Here is a 27977-nt window from a genome sequence, read left to right on the forward strand (position 1 = left end):
AAATTCTTCACCCGTTGTTTCATATTGTTAAAAGATTTTTTCTACAGATAGTTTTTTGATCGACTGTATATTCATAATGATTAGAAAACAAAGTTGTAATGAAGTACATTATTTAATGCTCTAAAAAATGACTTAACTTCTCTAAACAGTATTCATTTGAACTCAAGTTTTACATTCAAAGGATAATTTGATGTATTTCTTTACCCCATCACGACTGTTGCTGCATCTGAGTCTGACAATACTCCATTATTTCTGAAAAAAAAACAAAAACAAGCATGAGTGGTGTGATGCATTATAGTAGTGTAGTGTAATGGATCCTATAGCAACTGCTCCTTACGGACTATGGACACAACAGGTTGTATACTGCACTGTACTAACTCTAATGTACATAAGGAGGCACTAAGTTTGCACTACACTTAACTGCCTTCATTCCCCACATGTAAAGTCTGCTACCCATTTACAGGTGGATGGACTGGGGCTGAACCTTAGGACAGAGAGCAGAGTATCCACTGCACCTTCTACACAGGTTACTCTTTTGAGACACATCACTACAAGACAGTGTCAGTTTAATGTAAGGATTGATGAAGCACCAGACTTGGGGTACATTATTAATCATTAGCAAATAGTCAAAGATTATTGCATGAAAAAATGTATAAACACAGAGGATCACATGGCCACACAGTTCCCTAGACATCATTCACTAGGGGTATCATTGGAGCATTTCAGGAGGCGGGGGAGAAGAGTGAGAGCACACTCTACGCCAGCACTGCTACCTTATGGCTGATGATCCGTTTGCAGAAATAGGATTATTAACCCTACAAACTATTGCTTCATTCGGCCTCAGAATCGGGAGGCAGTTGATGTGAGAAGACAGTGAAATAAAAAAAAAAAACATTTTTGGCCAGGTGGCACTAAAGAAGTTGTGGCCTGCATAGCCTCATATTCATACAAGTAAATCAAGAATTATATAAATTATACAGTATAGAGAAACCAATGGCTTATCCCTGACAAGAAACACAGTGAACAATGTTAGCAAAGATCACTATCCCAGCACAAGAACATGTTAGAGAGCTCCTAAGGGTAAATTGCCTGTTAAAATATTTACAAGTCATGAAAATATATGAACAAATTTCCACAACAATACAGTACAGCATGCCTTTACAGTTCACAGCCCTTGATTATTGGCGGATGACACCCTGGATGTGCCCAAGAATGTCTGGGGTAGTTTTAAAATTGTCAGCAATTTCACGGCCATACTTCACTGGATTTACTGTTACAGTATTAATAGTGCTTACTGGAAGAATAATGTTAGGTTAGCTCATCATTGTAACCACCAGGCTACTGGGCCACGCTTAGAGATGTTATGGTATTTTCAACTAATATTTTCGGGTAGATATAAGTAACCTTCATCGTTTATTTTTACTAAGTTACATGCACACACCATCCTACAACATATTGTAAAAAAAATATATAGTATTGCACCACAATTACCGACATCCATCCTTCGTGTTGGGTTGGCTAGATGACTATGAAAGAAATTCTGTAAGTTTGATTTACGTATCAACCCAGCTGGCGCTCAGATGCCATTCACTCTAGAGACAATTTTTACGAGGAAAAAGTTGCCATATTTTTTTTTTTTACGGGAATTAGCCCACCCGGGCACAGGTCAAACGACCCACAACGGAGCCTGGGGGGCGAAAAAAAAAAAGAACGGAAAGAAATTGTAAATGTAGAAAAACCAGCTTTTTAAAGTGAGACAGATTGTAAGAGCATGGAAACACAGAAGAAGGCAGAGCATTCCACAGTTTGGCTGTGTGAGGAAAGAAGGAGGTACTAAAATGGGTTATTCTTGTGTGACCGACATCCACAGAGAAACGGTGGGCACCGCGGGCAAAACGTGTGTTGCGAACCCATGGCCTTGCCGGAGGTACACAGGATGCCAAGTCCACCGAACATTGCCCGTTAAAGTACCTGTAAAAGAGAGAGAGTGAAGCAACATTGCGGCGAAGAGAAAGGGAAGAGAGATTGTCGACTAAAGGAGGAGAGTTAACAAGACGAAATGCCTTAGATTCCACCCTATCTAATAGTTGGACAGAAGAGCCACCCCAGATATGAGAGCAGTACTCTAAGGCAACCCTCTATGGCAACCCAACCAACTAAACTTTAATAACAAAACATGGAGTTGACTTGAAGGTGTTGTGTTTTCACAGCTTACCTGAAATACACATTAGATAATGTGTTGTACGCTGCTACATGTCATGTTGTATACACAAGGCTAATATATCCCATCATCTTCGCCAGATGATGCAGGATAAAAAGAGACACTTTCTATCTTACTGCTGTATTTACGAGGTAACCGAGGAGGAGGCTCAGCTTTAAGTGCTTAAATATAAAACCTGAGATACAAACATAGTGAAAACAAAAGAGTATCAGTCAGGTACTATAAATGCATTGACAAAAAAATTGAAATCAGTAACTAATATGTATATACAGTAAGTCCTCACTTAATGGTGTATCGCTTAACGTTGTTCCGGTACTACGTCGCTAAACTTTAGAGACCAAAAATTCGTTTTGCATCGTCACAGACTACTTTCTACGGCGCATCAACTGCTCTTGTCTGGCTGTGCTACGCTCTCTCGGCTCGGCGCACTGCCCTCACTAGCGGAACGTCACAGCGTCCCCAAGCGATGCCAAGCCAGTCTCTGTTACGACTTCACATCATTCGTGTGTGCTTTAGTGCTTTTGCTCTAATACTATACTCGAACCATTCGAAATGGCTTCCAAGCGCCCATCAAGTGCTACTGATGCTAGTGTAGTGAAGAGGCAACATATGACCATTACCCTTGGTACAAAAATGGATGTATTAACCCGATTTGAAAAAGGGGAACGTGCTGTGGACATAGCCGCTGTGCTTGGTCTAACCCCCACAACGGTGTGTACTATCCAAACCAACACTGACAAGATTAAGATTAGTGCTGGAAGTGGTTCTTCTCTGAGTGCAACTAAGACAACTCGTACTAGAAGCACTGTGATAGAGAAGGTGGAAGAGATGCTGGTAATGTGGATGGAGGACCAGAATCAACGCAATGTGCCTGTGAGCCTTATGGTTATCCTGCATATGGCCAGATCCTTGTTTGATGACATAAAGGCAGAAGAGGGTGAAGGATAGAAGGAAGAGACCTTTACGGCCAGCCGAGGCTGGTTTCAACGATTTAAACGCAGGTATAACTTCCATAATATTAAGATGACTGGTGAAGCTGCTAGTTCAGAAACGGTTGTTGCCGAGACATTCCCGCCAGAATTCAAATGGATTATCCAGCAAGGAGGCTACACATCACAACAAGTCTTCACTGTGGATGAGACTGGTCTCTTTTGGAAGAGGAAGCCTGAGAGGTCCTATATCTCCAAGGAGGAGAAAAGAGTGCCAGATTTTAAAGCGGCAAAAGATCGCTTGACGCTGCTGCTTGGCGCGAACGTTGCTGGTGACTTCAAGCTGAAGCCTATGCTGATTTCTCGCGCTGCTAACCCATGGGCCCTGAAAGGTTACTGTAAGGATCACCTTCCAGTGATCTACAAAGCAAATAAGAAGGCATGGATAACCGGCGCCATATTTAGCCAGTGGTCGAACGTGTACGCCGTCCCTGCATTGAAGGAATACTGTGCCAAGGAGAACCTTGACCTAAAAATTCTTCTGATCCTTGACAATGCTCCAGTTCATCCTCCCAATCTCGACAACTTGCATGACAGTGTAAAAGTTGTATTCCTGCCTCCCAACACGACAGCACTGATGCAGCCTGTGGACCAAGGCTTCATCGCCGCATTCAAGGCGTATTATTTAATCCGTACCATGACCCAGTTGCTCATAGCTACAGATGGAGAAAATAAACCTACGATCCGGGAATATTGGTGTGGCTTCAACATTCTTCATGCAATTGACAACATTGGCAAGGCATGGGAAGAGGTTTCAGAAAGTTGCCTGAATGGTGTGTGGCGTAAACTGTGGCCCGAGTGCATCAACAGTTTTACGGGATTCACGGACTTAGTCCCAGCTGTGAATAGAGATATCCTCAGCTTGGCTAGACAGGCAGGCTTTGATGAGCTGGAATCAGAGGATATTGAGGGCATCCTGGTGTCATGGGTTGCGTTGGGCCTCCCGCACAACCCATCCCAAATGTTTGTTTACGGTAGAGATAAGGTAACCGGCCAGCCATAACTGGGACATGTTTTCAATTAGTGGTATGTTAGCCAGCCGATAGGGGGGGGCAGGTCAGTGAGACAGTGGTGTACTGTTCATCACTTCACGCCTCAAAAAAACAATTTAGCCAGTGGGCTTTAGACCTTGGGTTAGAGAAGACCTCCTGCTCCGCGGATTTAGAACAGGGACCATACAGTCCTACCAGTGCTACGAGTCTGTGTGTGCAAATCCCCGAGATTGTTGTTAAGTCCAGCGACAAGTTAACACATCCTGAAAAGGAAGTGATCAATGGTGAGGGTCTGTTTGCTACAAGAGCACTCCAGGCCGGCCTATATGAAGTAATTAAGTTATAGCTACCATCTACACTTAATGAAGTAAAGAAATGGGAGAAACAAGGTTGAAGAATTTAGAAGTTAACAGCAGTGGGATAAATTAATAAGAAAATACATCAAAGAAAACCCTCCCTTATAGTGGGCCTGTCTGTACTGTAGGCCTTCCTGTATTGTGGGCCTGCCTGTACTGTAGGCCTTCCTGCACTGTAGGCCTGCCTGTACTGTGGGCCTGCCTGTACTGTACAAATATCTTACTTTTGGCAATATCTTTGTAAGCTGAAGTGGCTGGAGAATCTGGTTCTTCACTCAGAAAATTGTGTCCGTTGTCACAAGCTCGAGCAACTCTTGGATCTAAAGGTAACCGGCCGAGCAGGGGTAACCCAGTTTCAACGGCCAACTGTTGACCACCTCCGGTAGTGGCTGGAAAGATGGCCGTTTCAGTCTGAAAAATAAGATAAGAATCAGATATGAATACGGGTAACTGGATCCTGTAATTCCATAATGTCATTAAGTGTTTACAGATGGTCAATAATTAGGACAGCTCACAAGATCACTTCACCAGAGCCATCTTGTGACTCACAAGAAACAATGACACACTAGTATTATAGGGTTATTGTTGTCTGGCCACTTTTACAACCATACCTAGATCTCTCAACTGTTAAAGGATTTACTCCCTTATTTCAGTGTCATTTAAGACCACAGAGTTCCACTCACTTGTTTAACATCTACCAATCTCCAAGTGTATTTTATTCTCTCTCAGAAAATACGTACTGTACTGTACTATACTGTACCGTGTATTGTACTGTACTTGTATTGTACTGTACTGTGTATTGTACTGTACTGTGTATTGTACGGTACTGTGTATTGTACTGTACTATACTGTACTGTGTATTGTACTGCACTGTACTGTATTGTATTGTACAGTGAACCCTCACTTTACGCGGTTAATTCAACCCACGGCGGCCCGCGTAAAGTGAACAACATAACATATGGGATTAATTGAAATAGAGACCGGGCTGGCCCCCAAACTCCACTTTTTCCCGACACAATACGTACGTTTTACTAAAAATAACATCTTAACTTTATGATGGTATTCACCCACACATAATATAGAAAGGAACACTCAATAAACTGAAGGTTAGGTTAGAAAAACACAAGGTTGGGGGGTTAATGGTAGGGGGGGATGAGTGCAGTGGTGTTTCCTTACTACTACACACAATTATACCTAACAATATTATAAATTTTTGGCTAATAATAGGGACAGAAAGATAAAATACTAATAGGCAAATGATTTTTTTTTTATTATTTATTTTTTGGGGGGTTATGGGGGTGTAATACGACGAGTGTTATTTTTGGTGATCATTAACTTATTTTACAGTATTAGTCCACAATAGTAAGACAATTTTGCAGAAAAATGTGATTATTGTTGATTTGAAGCTCAAACAACTGTACATGACGGGTAGTTATTCTCATTCAACTCGGAATAAAATAATAACTATTCACACTACTAACACTTCCAGTTTTCACAGTTTGCTAGGAGAGGAACTGAGCTGGACGATAACAAAAATGAACTCTCTAGCTTAAAAAACAAAATGCGTTTGTCTCAGCTTTTTTAATCTGGTTCTTCACCCCTGCTATCATGGAGTGCCTCAAATAATCAATGTATGTGTTAAAAATAATTTATTTTCATTCATAAATGTGTTTGTATTATGTTTTTTTGCCGAAAAAAATTTCCTTGGGAACGCATCTCCAATTAATAATGGAAGTCAATGGGGAAATTGGTTTCGCATTACGGATTTTCGCGTTACGGACAAATTTTCAAGAACACATACCTTTCGTAACCGGGGTATGCCAGTACGTTGGAATGGCCATGTTACCCGCATGGACTACAGTAGACTGTCAAAGCAGCTACTTTACAGTTACTAACGAATAGTAAACGTAAGGCTGGTGGGCAACTGAAAAGGTATAAGGATAGCCTTAAGACAAACCTGAAAAAGTGCCAAATCGACCCCCTCACCTGGGAGTCAATTATTCCACACCATAATGCTTGGAGGAGCACCACACGAGAAGGTGTCAATACTTTCGAGTTAGCCCGACTGCATACCAAAGCAGAAAGGCGGCAACACTGTACATGGCAAGTGCCACAAACAGAAGCAGCTGTGTAATGTGTCCAGCAGCCCACACTGTGCATGTTTCAACTTTACTACAGGTCCCCACACTCACTACCAATTCATGTAAGGCGTTAACACAATAATGAACTTTATGTAATATACTGAGTCACAAGACAGGTAAGTGTCTTGTGGTAGTTGTTAGAGGCCCTCACACAAGAAAGTAAGGGAATGACTACAATGCTATCCACTTAAACTAACCTAAGCTACCCTAACTTAACCTAACCTAACCTGACTTAAACCTAACCTAACCAAAGCATGTTACCTTGCACTTGGGACACACAAAGGTGGTCATGTTTTCCACAATGCCGATAACTGGTATGTTCACTTTCCTGCAGAATGTAATTTCCTTGCGGACATCAAGCAGAGCCACTTCCTGAAAGAAAACAAAAAACAATAACATTAATTCACTGTCAGAAATTGCCAATAATTATGACATTCTCATAAAAAAAGTGAAGTGGAATGAGAAAGATGTGTTGTCAAATGGAATGAAAAATATGTGTTGTGAAGTGGAATGAGAAAGATGTGTTGTGAGGTGGAATGAGGAAGATGTGTTGTGAAGTGGTGTAATAAACAGGAACACCCACACAGACCCGCGCCCAAACACACAGGCAGGCACCCATACACCCATGTGAATGGCCGTTACAATGTTTATGGCACTTGTCAGAACAGATGGACACAATTAGTTACAACCTCAAGGAATAACACGTAAACCTATATGGGGTGCCATGGAGATAGCTCCGCCCATACAGTGTGCCAACCAATCAGGGTAACAGAACATAAGGACCCTTGGAAAAAACCTACCCTGATTGGAGACTGAAAAAGGCCTTGACAACAGGATAGGAGTGGAAGGTTCCCCCCAGTAACATATTGATGGATACCAAAATGTTCAGAGTCAAGTGACCCCCTTTAGTAACTACAGTACCACCTCGAGTGAGTAAAGTAAGTAGACACAAAACCTTTTGTTGTAGTGGAATGAGAAAGGTGTGTTGTGAGGTCGAATGAGAAAGATGTGTTGTGAAGTGGAATGAGAGAGATGTGCCATGAAGGAGTCAGAGGCGGATCCAGGAATATCAAAAGGATGGAGGAGAGGGGGGTGATGGGGGGTGTTAAGCCCTCCAAGAAAATTTGACCTACACCCCACATGACATGACCGACACCCCACATGACATGACCTACACCCCACACACATGACCTACACCCCACACATATGACCTACACCCCACATGACATGACCTCCACCCCACATGACATGACCTACACCCCACACATATGACCTACACCCCACATGACATGACCTACACCCCACATGACATGACCTACACCCCACATGACATGACCTACACCCCACACATATGACCTACACCCCACATGACATGACCTACACCCCACATGACATGACCTACACCCCACATGACATGACCTACACCCCACACATATGACCTACACCCACATGACATGACCTACACCCCACATGACATGACCGACACCCCACATGACATGACCTACACCCCACACACATGACCTACACCCCACACATATGACCTACACCCCACATGACATGACCTCCACCCCACATGACATGACCTACACCCCACACATATGACCTACACCCCACATGACATGACCTACACCCCACATGACATGACCTACACCCCACATGACATGACCTACACCCCACACATATGACCTACACCCCACATGACATGACCTACATCCCATATGACATGACCTAAACCCCACATGATATAACCTAATTTAACTTGATTTAACCTGATTAAACCTAATCTAACGTTCCCTCTGCTACTGTGTTACATTGTGTAGACTTAAGTGCATTTAATCTACAGCTATTTCACTGTATTATAACCTTAACACTTTTCCAGTGCTGTAGCTACTGTAGCAAACTATGAGGATTCCGACCTTTTGTCATACCGATATTGTGACTTAGAATTGTTCCAGGAGAGAACATGCAAGCACGCACGCACACACGCACGCACGCACACACACACACTTACTTTCAATAAACCGTTCATTATTATTATTACACACACACACACACACACCCAGAACGCTCCAAAAACAGGCTATGTTGTGGAACAAACTATTTCAAATGGATGCCAAATGTACGACATTTTGTGGCATATAAGACACATTGTTTTGTCTGACAAATGGGTACAAATAAATTAGTCTACATTCTGCTATCTACTGTCTGCTGCAAGCGAATGAATCCCTCAGTTGCTGTCTGCTGTAATCTAATGAATCCCCCAGCTGCTGTCTCCTGTAAGCTAATGAATCCCCCAGTTGCTGTCTCCCATAGGCTAAATTCTACCTAACCCAAATCAAGAATTAAAAATATATTATTGCTGAATTAACCACATTATTATTAGTAAAACAGGGTTAATCCAGACTAATTGAGGGGGGGGGGGAGGATCTAACCCAGATTAAGCCATACTCCTGATACAGCCAGTTCGTATCGGCCATAGGGGGATTTCTTAATCCGGGTAGAATACGGATTAACCAAGTAAAATCCCGGGGGGAAAACAAAATGGATGTCTACCGCCTCAACAGCTCTTGTGTGAGTATCACTTAACTCCCACTATATCTACACTACAACACTGGTTATATCTACAACACTGGTTATATCTACAACACTGGTTATATCTACAACACTGGTTATATCTACAACACTGGTTATATCTACAACACTGGTTATATCTACAACACTGGTTATATCTACAACACTGGTTATATCTACAACACTGGTTATATCTACAACACTGGTTATATCTACAACACTGGTTATATCTACACTACAACACTGGTTATATCTAGAACACTGGTTATATCTACACTACAACACTGGTTATATCTACACTACAACACTGGTTATATCAACACTACAACACTGGTTATATCTACAACACTGGTTATATCAACACTACAACACTGGTTATATCTACACTACAACACTGGTTATATCTACAACACTGGTTATATCTACACTACAACACTGGTTATATCTACACTACAACACTGGTTATATCTACACTACAACACTGGTTATATCTACACTACAACACTGGTTATATCTACACTACAACACTGGTTATATCTACACTACAACACTGGTTATATCTACACTACAACACTGTTATATCTACACTACAACACTGGTTATATCTACACTACAACACTATCTACACTACAACACTGGTTATATCTACACTACAACACTGGTTATATCTACACTACAACACTGGTTATATCTACACTACAACACTGTTATATCTACACTACAACACTGGTTATATCTACACTACAACACTGGGTTATATCTACACTACAACACTGGTTATATCTACACTACAACACTGGTTATATCTACACTACAACACTGGTTATATCTACACTACAACACTGGTTATATCTACACCACAACACTGGTTATATCTACACCACAACACTGGTTATATCTACACTACAACACTGGTTATATCTACACTACAACACTGGTTATATCTACATCTACAACACTGGTTATATCTCTATCTACACTACAACACTGGTTATATCTACACTACAACACTGGTTATATCTACACTACAACACTGGTTATATCTACACTACAACACTATATCTACAACACTGGGTTATATAACACTGGTTATACACTACAACACTGGTTATATCTACAACACTGGTTATATCAACACTACAACACTGGTTATATCTACACTACAACACTGGTTATATCTACAACACTGGTTATATCTACACTACAACACTGGTTATATCTACACTACAACACTGGTTATATCTACACTACAACACTGGTTATATCTACACTACAACACTGGTTATATCCACAACACTGGTTATACCACTTACTACATTTTCGTCAACCAAGTTTTAAAAAGCGAAGGCCTTAGTACTGTACGTAGTTTACACACCAAACAGCGGTAAACTACGTTATGTCAGATTCTCGCAAGAAGCCCGATGAGCCCAAAGATGGTGGACGTAAACGGTCTCTACCACACTCTGAGGGTGGTAGTGGACGTAAACGATCTCTACCACACTCTGAGGGTGATAGTGGACGTAAACGGTCTCTACCACACTCTGAGGGTGGTAGTGGACGTAAACGGTCTCTACCACACTCTGAGGGTGGTAGTGGACGTAAGCGGTCTCTACCACACTCTGAGGGTGGTAGTGGACGTAAACGGTCTCTACCACACTCTGAGGGTGGTAGTGGACGTAAGCGGTCTCTACCACACTCTGAGGGTGGTAGTGGACGTAAACGGTCTCTACCACACTCTGAGGGTGGTAGTGGACATAAACGGTCTCTACCACACTCTGAGGGTGCTGAAGACCAGCCTAGCAATAAAAGGCAGGTGTTGCAAGTCAATCCTGCCAACACTTGTGGTAGTGGTGGAGGAGCCCCTTGGTCAGTTGTAAACCCAAAGGAGGGACTGGAGGGTCTCCCTGTCATCCATCGTAAGGATTTAAGGTATCACCAATTGTTGGGTTCGGGGGCCTTTGGTGATGTTTACAAGGGCACCTTATGTCTAGGGAAGGGGGAGACGGCCCCCGTCGTGATTAAAGAGGTGTCCCACTCACAAAGAAAGGAAGTCTTGAAAGAGGCTCGGGTGCTGCAGGATGTGGGGGGGATCGCAGGAGTTCCCCATCTCTACGGTGTTGTGGTGAGCTACAAGTAAGTTTAACACCAGACTGTCTCACTTGTGATGACATTTTGCCCAGGCCAAACTTATAAAAAATTTTTGGTTAATGCTGATACAAAAACTTGTCTAATGGTGTTTCTCAAGCTGGCTCTGGCTATAGGAGACCTTCATAGGGCAGGTTACTGTCATTGTGACATTCACTGTAGTAATGTAATCATTAACAACGACTCTCTTGACCAACAAATTTACTTAATTGATCTAGGACATGCTCTCCGGCTCTAGGACTATGATGCTGATGCTGGCTATTGGCTCCGATCTAAAGATTATGTGTCCCTAAGTCTTATGGCCAAAGAGAAACCTCCAGCTCCCTGCATGACCACAGAAGAGCAAAAATTTTATTTAGCAGCACAAAAGAGATTTCCGATTGGCAAGCCTGTGCCTTGGGACCTCATTATCCTTGCCATACAGGCCCTTCAAGTGTGAGTCAAGACAAAAAACAATAAGTTTGCACAAAAGAAAGATTTTTTAAATTTACCCTACATGATATGTATGTGTTCTGTAGTAAGTTGCAATCCCCCAGCTGTCACTACAAGTAATTTTGGGTAGACATAATTAGCTGTCACTACAAGTAATTTTGGGTAGACATAATTAGCTGTCACTACAAGTAATTTTGGGTAGACATAATTTTCTTAAATTTTTTTTAACTCTTTTACATGCACACACAAGCTGTCATACACAATGTGCAAAAAAACAAACAACAAATGATTATTATAAGGTCAAAAACATAAAGGGATTATTTTTTTTACATCCCTGTGAGTTAGTGTGGATTGTGGGAGGAGGAGGGTGAGGTGTCGGCATCTCAGCCTCCAGTCAAGCTCTGTTACATACATACACAATTGTTCATACAGAAAGTGCAATAAAAAAGTAAAAAATATAATTATCATAAGGTCAAAAACATAAATGAATTTAACATTTATTAAGCGTGTAGAAGCTAGCACAAAACGGAGAGGGAGTGACCAGGGCCGGATTTACCTACTTGAGGGCCCCAGGCCAAACTCATCAATAGGCCCCCAAATTTATAGAAATGTTTGCATGTTTCAATAATCAATATATATATATATATATATATATATATATATATATATATATATATATATATATATATATATATATATATATATATATATATATATATATATAACATACCCCGTCACTGCTTACAACATACCAAGGCACTGCTTACCAGACACAATGGGTATAGTCCTTTAGCCACCTCACTCACCATCCATACATCATTCAACATAAAAGATAGAATGTAATAATACACTTATCATAATACTGTACACAGGTGGAGAGAATGGATGATAGGAAGGGAGTATGATGTGTGTAAAGTTTTCTGGGATAAATTAGCTTGTAAGGCTATACTCTAATAATAATAATAATAATAATAATACGAATAATAATACAGGTTGGACCTCACTAATCCGGGAAGCTTGGGACCAGACCGGTTCCGGATTAGCAAAAATTCTGAACCATCGAAGCCGAGGTTAAAAAAGGGTAAAATAATGCATAAAATGTACCAATTCTGGTATCAATACAAATTACATCAGTATAAATCTAGCCCAGGGTTACTAGACCTTTATGATAAGGTGTTAGTGCTATGGCACACGTTTACTGTACACTGGACCCTTGCTTTCTGCCATTCACTATATGGGAATTTGCATATACAGGGGTATGTACAGAACTAAACAGAGAATTTATTTGAAATACTCTGTAACACTCATTGTCATAATATCCTGACCACTGGGGTTAGTTATACAGACTTTTCCCTGTGAAAAAGCCATAATTTTCAGCAACACATTACTGTACTCATTTTGTACTCAAATGTACTAAATTAAACAACTAAAATTTTTATTTCTTGTGCAAACTATGAGATGTTTATACTCAAAGTAATTACCATCTTGCAAGAATTCTAGCAAAGCAAGTTATATTCTGCTAAGTCAAGTCTGTGACATTTTATAAGACAAGAACATTAAGACTAATTCACCTTCATCCCATTAATCATTATCACCCACCACCACCATCTGCCTCTCCTGCTGGCTGGGAGGGAAAGGTGGGGTGTTGACAGCCAGGAGCCTGGTGGTGTGTAGTATCAGTTGAGGGGTCAGGAAGGACCTTGGATAAATGACAGGGAGTAAGTTCTTCTATTATAAAATGTCACCGACTTGACTTAACAGAATATAACTTGCATTGTTAGAATTATTGCAAGATAGCGATTAATTTGAGTATAAACATCCCATAGTTTGCACAAGACATAAAATTTTAGTAAATAACTTAGTACGTACATACAGTATTTTAGTACAGGTTGTGATAACTGTAATAATTTTTCCATAACTTTTATAGCATTACTGTTGACTTTTAGTAGTTGTAGAACATAGGCTAATTTTCCTTACAAGATTAAGCATTGACTATATGCGCCCCGAACCATCGAAGCTGCCACACTATTGGGTCCCGGATTAGTGGGGCCCAACCCGTAATAAAAATAAAGCAAAGGGAAGAGCGACAGGTTAGGTCTGACCTGCGGTGTCGTGATGATAACCGCAGCAACGGGCGGTGCAGCAGAGAGGTACTGTACGATGCTTAGGTGTTCATCACTTGTCCCAGGCGGTGTGTCCACGACCAGGTAGTCCAGAGCACCCCAGTCCACGTCCCGTAGGAACTGTTTGATCATTCCTGGTTGTGAGAGTCAAGGTGTAAGTAATTAATCCTAGAAATTGCATTTGTTAAGCACAGTTCCCTTCACTAGTGTGTTTACAGGAGCTTGTCGTATTTTTATTTATTTATTTATTTATTTTTTACGAGGAATAGCCAACCCTGGCACAGGTCATGGACACACAACAGGGCCTGGGGGGCAAAAAAAGAAATAAAAAGAAATTAAAAATAGAAAAGAAAAAGACCAAATTAATCTACACCACGAAGATGCCAGAAAACCAGCTTTATGAAGTGCGACAGATTGTATAAGTATGGAAACACAGAAGAAGGCAAAGCATTCCACAGTTTGGCTGTGTGAGGAAAGAAGGATGTACTATAATGAGTTATTCTAGTGTTACCGACATCCACAGTCCCCTTCACTAGTGCGTTTACAGGGGCTCATCAAGTTTTGTGCAGTGTGGCAGTTCTGTGTTTGTTAACAATGGACAGAAGGAAACTCGCAAGAGGAAACACACTATGGAATCAAATTAAAACAATATTAAAATAAATACCTCACTAGTGAAGGGGACTGTACTTAGGCTCTATGACAAGCTCCTGTAAACACACTAGTGAAGGGGACTGTGCCTAGGCTATATGACGAGCCCCTGTAAACATACTATTGAAGGGGACTGTACCTAGGCTATATGATGAGCCCCTGTAAACACACTAGTGAAGGGGACTGTACCCAGGCTATATGATGAGCCCCTGTAAACACACTAGTGAAGGGGACTGTGCCTAGGCTATATGACGAGCCCCTGTAAACATACTATTGAAGGGGACTGTACCTAAGCTATATGACGAGCCCCTGTAAACACACTAGTGAAGGGGACTGTGCCTAGGCTATATGACGAGCCCCTGTAAACATACTATTGAAGGGGACTGTACCTAAGCTATATGACGAGCCCCTGTAAACACACTAGTGAAGGGGACTGTACCCAGGCTATATGATGAGCCCCTGTAAACATACTAGTGAAAGGGACTATACCTAGGCTATATGATGAGCTCCTGTAAACACACTAGTGAAGGGGACTGTACCCAGGCTATATGACGAGCCCCTGTAAACACACTAGTGAAGGGGACTGTACATACAGGAGTCTCCCCCAAGACCTTCAGCATTTTCACAAATAAAAGTCATTTAAAACTCAAGCAAAGGATTGGGTGAATCACATGTAGCAAGCATGCCTATACACGCACTCCTCTACTTACAAACAAGTTGTGTTCCTGAGGCTTGTTTGTAAGTCCAACTTTACTCTTGTAGATACCAGACATATTGTAAAAAAGATAATTGCTGTTTAGTACAGCTATACACAACAATACAGTCTATAAACCTGGGTCACTCTTCTCCTCTTAGGTAAAGTATGTCCCATCTAGAATTATATTCAAAATAATCCAGTCTTGTCCACATTAAACACCCGCTCGAGAAGGTAACTTCCTTCAATGATGATGTTTGTATCTCTGAAAGTTTCTAAGCCAAATGTTCTTAGTAGAGGACCCTCTGTATAATGAACAACCCAGTACTGAGACCAAATTTCCATAATCCAGAAAGTTAAATGTTTCTGCTAACATAACCTAGACCAGATGTGGAGGATTATTATTATTAAGCAATTACAGCTGAGACTTGGTGAACCACTGTGTATAAATAATAATAATTGATATTCACTCAACGTCACCAAGAACAGCTGACGAAGCCATGAGATGTTTGTTATGCCACCAGTGTCTGGTGGTGTTAGGGCCAAGCGGTCACCCATCCAATTACTAACCTAACCTAACCAATGTGGTGCAACTGATTATTAATTTATATCATATAGACTCATGTATAAACAGTATCATAAACATGTACAGTGAACTTATCTATTCCTCAAGGTAAAATAAACATATTTACTGGGCAAAGCTAAGTGAAAGTTACATCTCTTTATTGTTATGTTTATAGCTGTGTTTTTATACACAGTACAGTACAGTATAGTACAGTACACAGTATAGTATAGTACAGTACAGTACACAGCACAATACAGTACAGTACACAGTATAGTATAGTACAGTACAGTACACAGTATAGTATAGTACAGTACAGTACAGTACACAGTATAGTATTGTACAGTACAGTACAGTACACAGTATAGTATTGTACAGTACAGTACACAGTATAGTACAGTACAGTACACAGTACAGTATAGTACACAGTATAGTACAGTACTGGTCAAAGCTAAGTGAAAGTTATATCTCTTTATTGTTATGTTTATACAGTGATCCCTCGGTTAACGAACTGCCTTCCATAAGAATCTTCAATTCGGTTAACGAACAAAAATTTGGTTAACGAATTTCTTACGAACCGACCTCAACATGTTTTCGTTTGCACTGGCCAGGCAACCAACTTTAGTATCAGTCCGCCAATACATTAATCGATTCTAGGGCTTAAATTCCTTACTATTTTAGGAAATAACAAGAAGTTTATACTATTCAATAATTTTAAAAGTTTAATATTCAATTTTTTAGTCATTTTAACAATTATTGAACATAATTGAAGGTAAAGTGACTAGTTTAATGCGCGGCATCCAGCCTCTTAACACAGCAAACAGGCGTTAGTCTCTCTCTGTTTTCACTGGAGGTAACATCTTGCTTGAGACTCTCTTCAACTAAACGCTTTTTTTCTGTGTTTCCAAGCAAATTATTGGTCATTTTGAAATATATTTTACATATTGACAATATATAATGCAGTGCAGTGTTGATTAAAAGAAAATAATCTTGAAATACACCAAGAGAACTAAAATTTTATGGGTGAAATGGTACCATGGGATGACTTCTCTTCCACCCCAAAGCCTTCTCTTCTTCCTTCTCCTCCACCCCCATTCTAATTCCCATCATCATCATCATCCAGGAGCCTTCTACGTGCACACCTCAAAGTAAGTGTACTTTACTGCATTTATTTTTAGTTTGTATGTAATTTTCGGTGAGCTGGAACCAATTACCCAAAAACCCATTGAAACAATGGTTTCGGTTAACGAACGACCTTCTGGAACGGATTGAGTTCGTTAACCGAGGGGTCACTGTACAGCACAACACAGTACAGTACTGTACAGCACAACACAACATAGTACAGTATGGTACAGAACAGCACAACACAGTACAGTACAAGACTGTACAGCACAAAACAGTACAGTACAGTAAAGTACTGTACAGCACAACACAGTACAGTATGGTACAGAACAGCACAACACAGTACAGTACAGCACAACATAGTACAGTACAGTAAAGTACTGTACAGCACAACAGAGTACAGTACAGTGCAGCACAGTACAGTACTGTACAGCACAACAGAGTACAGTACAGTGCAGCACAGTACATTACAGTGCAGCACAAGACAGTACAGTACAGTACAACACAGTACAGTTCAGTACAGCACAACATAGTACAGTACAGCACAACACAGTACAGTACTGTACAGCACAACACAGTACAGTACAGCACAACACAGTACAGTACAGTAAAACACAGAAGAGTTCAGTACAGTACAAGCTATATCAATATTGTACTGTGTGTGTGTGTGTGTGTGTGTGTGTGTGTGTGTGTGTGTGTGTCCCCTTGGTCAGGTATTTATACACAGGATGACTCAGCAGCACAAAGATTAAAACATTTACACCATCAAGTTATTCCAAACACAAGTCAACTCCCTCTACCTGGGTACTTTACCATTTGTCTACATATACATGACTATTTTTTCTAAGCATCCGGGGCAACAAGACCCTAACATCAGGTTATTTTAAAGTAACACAAGAAATAGAATCATCAGAGTTGTTATTTGAGTTTGACAATGTTTAAAAAAATGGGCGATACAAATAATTATAAAACTAAACAATATATAACACACCATTTTTCTTGGGGCCTCTCCATATAACAGCATCATCAGCATTATTGAGCAGGAAGCCGATTGACATCACAGCCAGGTTCCCTTCAACATACTGAGAACAAACAGTGTGGGGATTAATCAACCTTGTTCATGTATCAATCAACCTTGTTCATGTATCAATCAACCTTGTTCATGAATCAATCAACCCTGTTCATGTATCAATCAACCTTGTTCATGTATCAATCAACCTTGTTCATGTATCGATCAACCTTGTTCATGTATCAATCAACCTTGTTCATGTATCGATCAACCTTGTTCATGTATCAATCAACCTTGTTCATGTATCGATCAACCTTGTTCATGTATCAATCAACCTTGTTCATGTATCGATCAACCTTGTTCATGTATCAATCAACCTTGTTCATGTATCGATCAACCTTGTTCATGTAGGAATCAACTTTATTCATGAAGGAGAAATCTGTAAAAACTGTGAATCTTTGTTCTGACAAGACTAATGTACAACTATGGGTGAATCAGTGATACTATGTTTTCTTAAGATAAAAGTTTAGGTTTGGTTGGGTTGGGTTTGGTTAGGTTAGACTTACAATAGGTGACCAGCCGGTTCCAGATGAATGCACCTTTTCCTCCTCAGCGCCCATTACTCGTGGCTGAGAGGGGCCGCATATATCAATGTCCAAGATGCCAACCTGTAAAAAATGTTAATGAAAAAAAATACATCTGTAATATTGTTGTCAGCACACCATTTACACCATGGCAACTTGGTGGTGAATGTTAACAACTTGATAACATACAGAACCACAGAAAACAATGATCTACTTGTCTGCCTGGCTCTGGGTTAGGTTGGTTAGGTTAGGTTCTTAAAACAGGTCTCGTGCCCATAAAATATCTCGAAACAGGTTTAAAAGTGACGGTACTACGGGCAATATTAGAGAAAATGTAAACCTAACCTGTTTTAAGAACCAAACCTAACGGAACCTAAACTCACGCTAACCTAAACTAACGCTAACCTAACCTAACACTAACCAAGCCAAACCTAACCTAACCTAATCTAACCTAACATAAACTCACGCTAACCTAACCTGACATAACTTAACCTATCGTAACCTAACCTAATCTACCCTAACCTAACATAAACTCACGCTAACCTAACCTAACCTAACATAACTTAATCTACCCTAACCTAAACTAAACTAACCTAACCTAACATAACTTAATCTACCCTAACCTAAACTAACCTAACCTATCATCCCTCCCTCCAGACTCCACACTACATACACAGACTGGTCACACAGCCAGGTAACACAGACTGGACACACAGCCAGGTAACACAGACTGGTCACACAGCCAGGTAACACAGACTGGTCACACAGCCAGGTAACACAGACCAGGTAACACAGACTGGTCACACAGCCAGGTAACACAGACTGGTCACACAGCCAGGTAACACAGACTGGACACACAGCCAGGTAACACAGACTGGTCACACAGCCAGGTAACACAGACTGGTCACACAGCCAGGTAACACAGACTGGTCACACAGCCAGGTAACACAGACTGGTCACACAGCCAGGTAACACAGACTGGTCACACAGCCAGGTAACACAGACTGGTCACACAGACTGGTAACACAGCAAGGTAACACAGACTGGCAGTGGTGGGCACAGGTAAACGAAAAGTTAGCTTCGCTAACCGCTAATCTGCTAACTAAAAAGTTAACTTCGCTAATGCTAAACAGCTAAAAAAAATAGCAGAAGCTAATGCTAACCGCTAACTTTTATTATATGAATTAAGCTTCGTTTTTTTTTTTGGGGCTCTAAAACCCTTAAAAACAGACCTAGAGAGCTGAAATTTTCATATACTGTATTGTCTTGTAGCTTAGACATAGAGCTTTCCAAAAAGGTTTAGCATGCCATGAGTTATAACTAACTGTATGACAACAGTCCTGCTCTCTTGGACCACACACCCAGTTATAACAGTCACAGAGTACAGTTAACACTCACCTCGTGGGAGTCGTGAAGAGCGATCGCCCGAGCAATCATAGCGGTGAGGGTAGACTTGCCCACTCCACCCTTGCCAGACAGCACCAAGATCTTGTACTTGATGGCAGCAAGACGCTCCTTAACACCATCTACATCTATAACAAGATAATTAACTTGTACCTTACATGTTGAGAGAGAGAGAGAGAGAGAGAGATGCTTGAAGTATTAACAAGAGTACAGCACAGCACAGTACAGAACAGTACAGCACAACACGGCACAGCACAGCACAACATGGCACAGTACAGCACAGCAGAGTACAACACAGTACCTGGATCAGGAGCAGTAGCAGCCCCTGAGGAGCACAACTGTTGGTTGGGACAGCCAGCACAGGCTGATGATTTACCCGCATCTTCACTATTGGTGCCGGGACAATCTGAAAATACACACCAAATGAGAAATACAGAAAAACCTTGATAAACCGACCACATATGGGGGGAAGGGGCCGACGGATAATCGAAAAGGTCGGTTAATAGTACATAAAGTTTACGGAAATAAAACATACATTTTCAAAGTACCTTTCCCTAACCTACCTCATTTAAGTCTAAGTCCCAGGTTGCTGATCTGACTTTCTGCCTCATTTACACACAATTGCAGGGTCTCAATTGTTTCTCTTACTATTGACAAGACAACATACATACAGGTACAGTGGTCCCTCGGTTAACGTGCACAATTCGTTCCAAAAGGTTGCTTGTTAACCAAAAAATTCGTTAACCGAAACCATTGTTTCAATGGGTTTTTGGGTAATTGGTTCCAGCTCACCGAAAATTACATACAAAGTAAAAATAAATGCAGTAAAGTACACTTACTTTGAGGTGTGCACGTAGAAGGCTCCTGGTTGATGATGATGATGATGGGAATTAGAATGGGGGTGGAGGAGAAGGGAAAAGAGAAGGCATTGGGGTGGAAGAGAAGTCACCCCATGCTGCCATTTCACCCATAAAATTTTAGTTCACTTGGTGTAATTCAAGATTATTTTCCTTAAATCAACACTGCACTGCATTATATATTGTCAATATGTAAAATATATTTCAAAATGACCAATAATTTGACTGGAAACACAGAAAAAAGCATTTATGTTGAAGAGTCTCAAACAAGATGTTCCTCCCTCTGAGCTGGTTAACAAACTGACGCCAAACTGTGTCTGTTTGGCGCGCATAAAACTAGCTTCCTATACTTCAATTATGTTCAATAATTGTTAAAATGACTAAAAAATTTTATATAATACTTTTAAAATTATTGAATAATACAACCTTTATATTTACTAAAATGGTAAGGAATTTAAGCCCTAGAACCGATTACTGTATTGGCGGACTAATACTACAGCTAGTGGGCAGCCAAATGCGGGCGAAAACAAGTTGGGAAAAATCGTAAGGAATTCGTTAACTGAGGGTTTGCTCGTTAACCGAAGTGAAGAATCTTATGGAAGGTAATTCGTTAATCGAAATTTTGTTAACCGAGGCGCTTGTTAACCGAAGGCATCACTGTGCATTGTTTCTCACTCTTGATTTTTTTTTCATTTTTGCATTTCTTTATGGTTCTTTATTACTGTTATTATTATTATTATTAGCATTATCATTACCGTATTAATATTATTACATTATCGCCCCCAGGCCCCGGTGTGGGTCAGTGATCTGTGCCCGGGTGGGCTAATCCCCGTGTAAAAAAAAAAAAAAAAAAAAAATTAGGGGTTTAGGATTGACGGTTAATCCGAAAGTCGGTTAATCGAGGTTTTACTGTAATGCTTTCCTGGTAAAGTGAGGCAGCTCTAGAGCTTACTGGTAGTACAGTACTGTATTATGTTACTTATAGTTCTGGGAGTACAGTACTGTATTATGTTACTTATAGTTCTGGTAGTACAGTACTGTATTATGTTACTTATAGTTCTGGTAGTACAGTACTGTATTATGTTACTTATAGTTCTGGTAGTACAGTACTGTATTATGTTACTTATAGTTCTGGTAGGTAGTACAGTACTGTATTATGTTACTTATAGTTCTGGTAGTACAGTACTGTATTATGTTACTTATAGTTCTGGTAGTACAGTACTGTATTATGTTACTTATAGTTCTGGTAGTACAGTACTGTATTATGTTACTTATAGTTCTGGTAGTACAGTACTGTATTATGTTACTTATAGTTCTGGTAGTACAGTACTGTATTATGTTACTTATAGTTCTGGTAGTACAGTACTGTATTATGTTACTTATAGTTCTGGTAGTACAGTACTGTATTATGTTACTTATAGTTCTGGTAGTACAGTACTGTATTATGTTACTTATAGTTCTGGTAGTACAGTACTGTATTATGTTACTTATAGTTCTGGTAGTACAGTACTGTATTATGTTACTTATAGTTCTGGTAGTACAGTACTGTATTATGTTACTTATAGTTCTGGTAGTACAGTACTGTATTATGTTACTTATAGTTCTGGTAGTACAGTACTGTATTATGTTACTTATAGTTCTGGTAGTACAGTACTGTATTATGTTACTTATAGTTCTGGGTAGTACAGTACTTTATTATGTTACTTAAAGCTCTGGTAGTACAGCACTGTATTATGTTATTTATAGTTCTGGGGAGTACAGTACTGCATTGTGTTACTATATAGTTCTGGGGAAGCCAGCATTGCATTATGTTACTTATAGTCTCTGTGTACAGTACTGTATTATGTTACTTATAGTTCTGGTAGTACAGTACTGTATTATGTTACTTATAGTTCTGGTAGTACAGTACTGTATTATGTTACTTATAGTTCTGGTAGTACAGTACTGTATTATGTTACTTATAGTTCTGGTAGTACAGTACTGTATTATGTTACTTATAGTTCTGGTAGTACAGTACTGTATTATGTTACTTATAGTTCTGGTAGTACAGTTCTGTATTATGTTACTTATAGTTCTGGTAGTACAGTACTGTATTATGTTACTTATAGTTCTGGTAGTACAGTACTGTATTATGTTACTTATAGTTCTGGTAGTACAGTACTGTATTATGTTACTTATAGTTCTGGTAGTACAGTACTGTATTATGTTACTTATAGTTCTGGTAGTACAGTACTGTATTATGTTACTTATAGTTCTGGTAGTACAGTACTGTATTATGTTACTTATAGTTCTGGTAGTACAGTACTGTATTATGTTACTTATAGTTCTGGTAGTACAGTACTGTATTATGTTACTTATAGTTCTGGTAGTACAGTACTGTATTATGTTACTTATAGTTCTGGTAGTACAGTACTGTATTATGTTACTTATAGTTCTGGTAGTACAGTACTGTATTATGTTACTTATAGTTCTGGTAGTACAGTACTGTATTATGTTACTTATAGTTCTGGTAGTACAGTACTGTATTATGTTACTTATAGTTCTGGTAGTACAGTACTGTATTATGTTACTTATAGTTCTGGTAGTACAGTACTGTATTATGTTACTTATAGTTCTGGTAGTACTGTACTAGTACAGTACTGTATTATGTTACTTATAGTTCTGGTAGTACAGTACTGTATTATGTTACTTATAGTTCTGGTAGTACAGTACTGTATTATGTTACTTATAGTTCTGGTAGTACAGTACTGTATTATGTTACTTATAGTTCTGGTAGTACAGTACTGTATTATGTTACTTATAGTTCTGGTAGTACAGTACTGTATTATGTTACTTATAGTTCTGGTAGTACAGTACTGTATTATGTTACTTATAGTTCTGGTAGTACAGTACTGTATTATGTTACTTATAGTTCTGGTAGTACAGTACTGTATTATGTTACTTATAGTTCTGGGAGTACAGTACTGTATTGTGTTACTTATAGTTCTGGTAGTACAGTACTGTATTATGTTACTTATAGTTCTGGTAGTACAGTACTGTATTATGTTACTTATAGTTCTGGTAGTACAGTACTGTATTATGTTACTTATAGTTCTGGTAGTACAGTACTGTATTATGTTACTTATAGTTCTGGTAGTACAGTACTGTATTATGTTACTTATAGTTCTGGTAGTACAGTACTGTATTATGTTACTTATAGTTCTGGTAGTACAGTACTGTATTATGTTACTTATAGTTCTGGTAGTACAGTTCTGTATTATGTTACTTATAGTTCTGGTAGTACAGTACTGTATTATGTTACTTATAGTTCTGGTAGTACAGTACTGTATTATGTTACTTATAGTTCTGGTAGTACAGTACTGTTATTATAGTTTACTTACAGTACTGTTCTAGGTAGTACAGTACTGTATTATGTTACTTATAGTTCTGGTAGTACAGTACTGTATTATGTTACTTATAGTTCTGGTAGTACAGTACTGTATTATGTTACTTATAGTTCTGGTAGTACAGTACTGTATTATGTTACTTATAGTTCTGGTAGTACAGTACTGTATTATGTTACTTATAGTTCTGGTAGTACAGTTCTGTATTATGTTACTTATAGTTCTGGTAGTACAGTACTGTATTATGTTACTTATAGTTCTGGTAGTACAGTACTGTATTATGTTACTTATAGTTCTGGTAGTACAGTACTGTATTATGTTACTTATAGTTCTGGTAGTACAGTACTGTATTATGTTACTGTACTATAGTGTAGTATAATACAGTGTACTGCACTATACTGTACTGAGTGTAGTGTATTGTAGTGTACTGTGCTATACTGTACTGTACTCAGTATACTGTACTATACTGTACTGTACTCAGTGTACTGTAGTGTAGTGTTCTGTGCTATACTGTACTGTACTGTACTGCAGTGTACTGTAGTAAACTGTAGTGTACTGTAGTAAACTGTAGTGTACTGTACTCAGTGTACCATAGTGTACTGTACTGTACTCAAGTGAACAGTTTTGCCTAGACTCTGCCTTTGCTAGGACCAAGTTATAACAGGTACCCAATAAGTACCCGTGACTCAGAGATAAATAATACCTAACCTAATCTAAGTTCATCAAACCTAATAAAAAAGGGGGTAAAAATTAAGTGGTAAAACCTTTTTTCTTAGAAAAAGAATTATGTACATAGGTTCTTTATCCAATACATTCAGTAGTGAATTTTTTTTATGAAAAACTAATGAAATGTATCTTACCCTAACAAAACCAAGCCTTACCTAATGTTACCTTACCTTATCTAACCTAACCAAACCAAACCTAATGTTACCCTACCTAACCTAACCTAACCTAAGAAAGCTGCAACATAAATGACAAACAATTGAGAAATCTAGAAAAATTTCAATTTCATTTTTAAAATATACATTTACAGAAATAAACTTTTTCTAGTCATTTCTCCAACATATCTATAAATCTGTTGATATATAATGGAACTTAGGACGACACTATTATGAATTTAAACCTTTATGCATTTTAAATTTAGGTTAGGTAAGGCATGTTAAGGTTAGGTTAGGTTAGCTAAGATTAGGTTAGGTGGTTAATATACAGTGGTCCCTCGGTTAACGAACGCCTCGGTTAACGAATTACCTTCCATAAGAATCTTCTTCTCGGTTAACGAACAAAAATTTGGTTAACGAAATTCTTTCAAAAATGTTTCGACATGCTTTGGCTTGCTCACCAGCTGGAAGATCAGTCCGCCAATACAGAAATCAGTTCTAGGGCTTACATTCGTTAAAATTGGAGTAAATATCAAGAAGGTTATACTATTCAATAATTTTCCAAGTTTTATATTAAAATTTTAAGTCACTTTAACACTTATTTAACATAATTGCAGCACAGGGAAATAGTTTTTGGTGCACCCATCAGCCACTTCACTCACCCACCAAGGCGTCAGTGGAGGAAACAACTTGCTTGTGGGTCTCTTGAACACAGAGAATTTTTACGTTTTTACAGTACAATTATTGGTCATTCTGAAATTTATTTAACATATTGATAATATATAATACAGTGCAGTGTTGATTTAAAGAAAATAATCTTGAATTACACCCGGTGAACTTAAAATTTTATGGGTGAAATGACGGCATCAAGCATGGGGTGATTTCTCTTCCACCCACACTTCCTTCTCTTCTCCCTTCTCCTCCACCCCCACTTCCTTCTCTTCTCCCTTCTCTTCCACCCACACTTCCTTCTCTTCTCCCTTCTCCTCCATCCCCACTTCTAATTCATATCATCATCAACCAGGAGCCTTCTACATACACACCTCAAAGTAAGTGTACTTTACTCTTTACTGCCTTTTTTTTACTTTATATGTAATTTTCGGTGAGCTGGAACCAATTATCCAAAATCCCATTGAAACAATGGATTCGGTTAACGAAATTTTTAATTAACGAACGACCTTCTGGAACGAATTGTGTTCGTTAACCGAGGGACCACTGTATAGGAGTAACCCGCCAACGTGTTATTTGTATTACTGCTTATTTTCTTAATTTATTTTCATCAGTGAGTTCTGATATGGTAATCTTTTCTTGTGCAAATGTCTCGTTTTGTAGATAATTAGGCACCTAGGTGCGCACTAATTTGTCTTCCCAGCGGTAATGAGGCTTTGCTATGCTGCAGCGCTTTTCCTCAGGCTCGTGGCAGTTTCATTTTCAGCAAATTTAGGGATAAAGACAGCGAGACCCTTCAATTGTTCAAAGACTCGGCATTGTTCCTTTAAATAGAGACTGTCCACACTGCGGGAATGCCTGTGCTTTCAGACTGGAAAGAAGTTTGTTCATCACTTCTTCAACGCTTGACGTTTCCCATCATCACAATAAATCACTCCGCCGCCCGGGCTGCATAAACGCTGATGCGGCCGTATCAATTCACATACAGAAAAAGCCCCAAATTTCACCATATCATAGTAAGTTCTTTCTGTTTAATATACCGGGGAGTCTGGTGGGGCAGAGTCCCCCAGTAAGGAAGTTAGGTAGGTTTGTTTGGTTAGGTCTGTTTTTCATACCAACAAATGTTAAGTAACGTTAATTTTATAAATACCCTATCCATTTTTAACACATTTGCACAACAGTGTCCACTATAAAAAAAAACAAGTGAAAATCCGGCGTTTATATATTCGTTTTAGCTCAAATTCACCCACGGGTTAGCCCTGAAAATTTACCGATTAGGTTAAGTTAGGTAAAGTTACGTTAGGGTAAGGTACATTTCACAAATTTGCGGGCAAACAAAACGCATGACTACTGATTGTATTAAACCAAAAACCTATGAAAAATACTTTTGTAAGAAAAAATGTGAATTCTCTGTTAAGCAATATTATATATACAGTATTACCCCGCTTTACACGGTTTCGGTTTCACTTTCCGCGATTTCTCGATTTCTCATTTACGCGGTACCTTGCAGACTTTCACTTTCCACGGTGCATCTACTCATATACGCGGTGAAGTATAATTTATTTTTTTTATTTTTTATTTAGCTCATAAAATTCATACAAATTACCCTTCCAGAATATAATTTACATTGCTGGAATTCTTACAATATGATGATCATTTTGAATATAAACATCATGGATTTTGCATTAGACATACAAATTTTAGATCTAATGTAATAATTTGGTTTACACAAAGCAAATATTTTATCGTTTGTGCAAAATATATGGTTTACATTCAAAATATTCCCTGACCTGCAAGGAATCTAGAAATGTCAATTATATTATCCTAACTTCAGTCTGGGTTACTATTTATTACTAAAAATGTAAATATACTATTTTCTCCAGCTAATATAATTCACGGTAGAAAGCATATATAGGCCTAGATTAATATAACAGCTAATATAACTCACAGTAGGAGAAACATAGACCTAGATTAATATAACAGCTAATATAATTCACGGTAGAAAGCATATATAGGCCTAGATTAATATTAATGAGAAATATTTATATAACTCACTGTGAGGAGCGTCTTGTGGTCGACTCATGTTTGTTTACACCTGTGAGCTGAGACACAGTGTTGCCACCTCACCAGCTCGCTAAACCTGCTAGTTTGACTCATGTTTGTTTACACCTGTGAGCTGAGACGCAGTGTTGCCACC

At 39.2% G+C, this 27977-nt stretch overlaps 1 protein-coding gene across 1 annotated transcript; it reads right to left on the reverse strand.

Moving 5' to 3' along the window:
* Nucleotides 1-96: 96 nt before the first annotated feature.
* LOC121872455 (cytosolic Fe-S cluster assembly factor nubp1-like) lies at nucleotides 97-27977 on the reverse strand. Its single transcript, XM_042375225.1, has 9 exons — nucleotides 27836-27977; nucleotides 20295-20399; nucleotides 19988-20121; nucleotides 18572-18673; nucleotides 17988-18078; nucleotides 13950-14104; nucleotides 6961-7071; nucleotides 4783-4969; nucleotides 97-252 (listed from the first exon to the last, which is right to left on the reverse strand). The coding sequence occupies exons 1-9, from the start codon at nucleotides 27861-27863 to the stop codon at nucleotides 209-211; spliced, it is 957 nt and encodes a 318-aa protein (XP_042231159.1). The 5' UTR covers nucleotides 27864-27977; the 3' UTR covers nucleotides 97-208.

The sequence above is a fragment of the Homarus americanus genome, unplaced genomic scaffold (assembly GCF_018991925.1).
Source record: "Homarus americanus isolate GMGI-L3 unplaced genomic scaffold, GMGI_Hamer_2.0 scaffold11302, whole genome shotgun sequence".
Lineage (NCBI taxonomy): Eukaryota > Metazoa > Arthropoda > Malacostraca > Decapoda > Nephropidae > Homarus > Homarus americanus.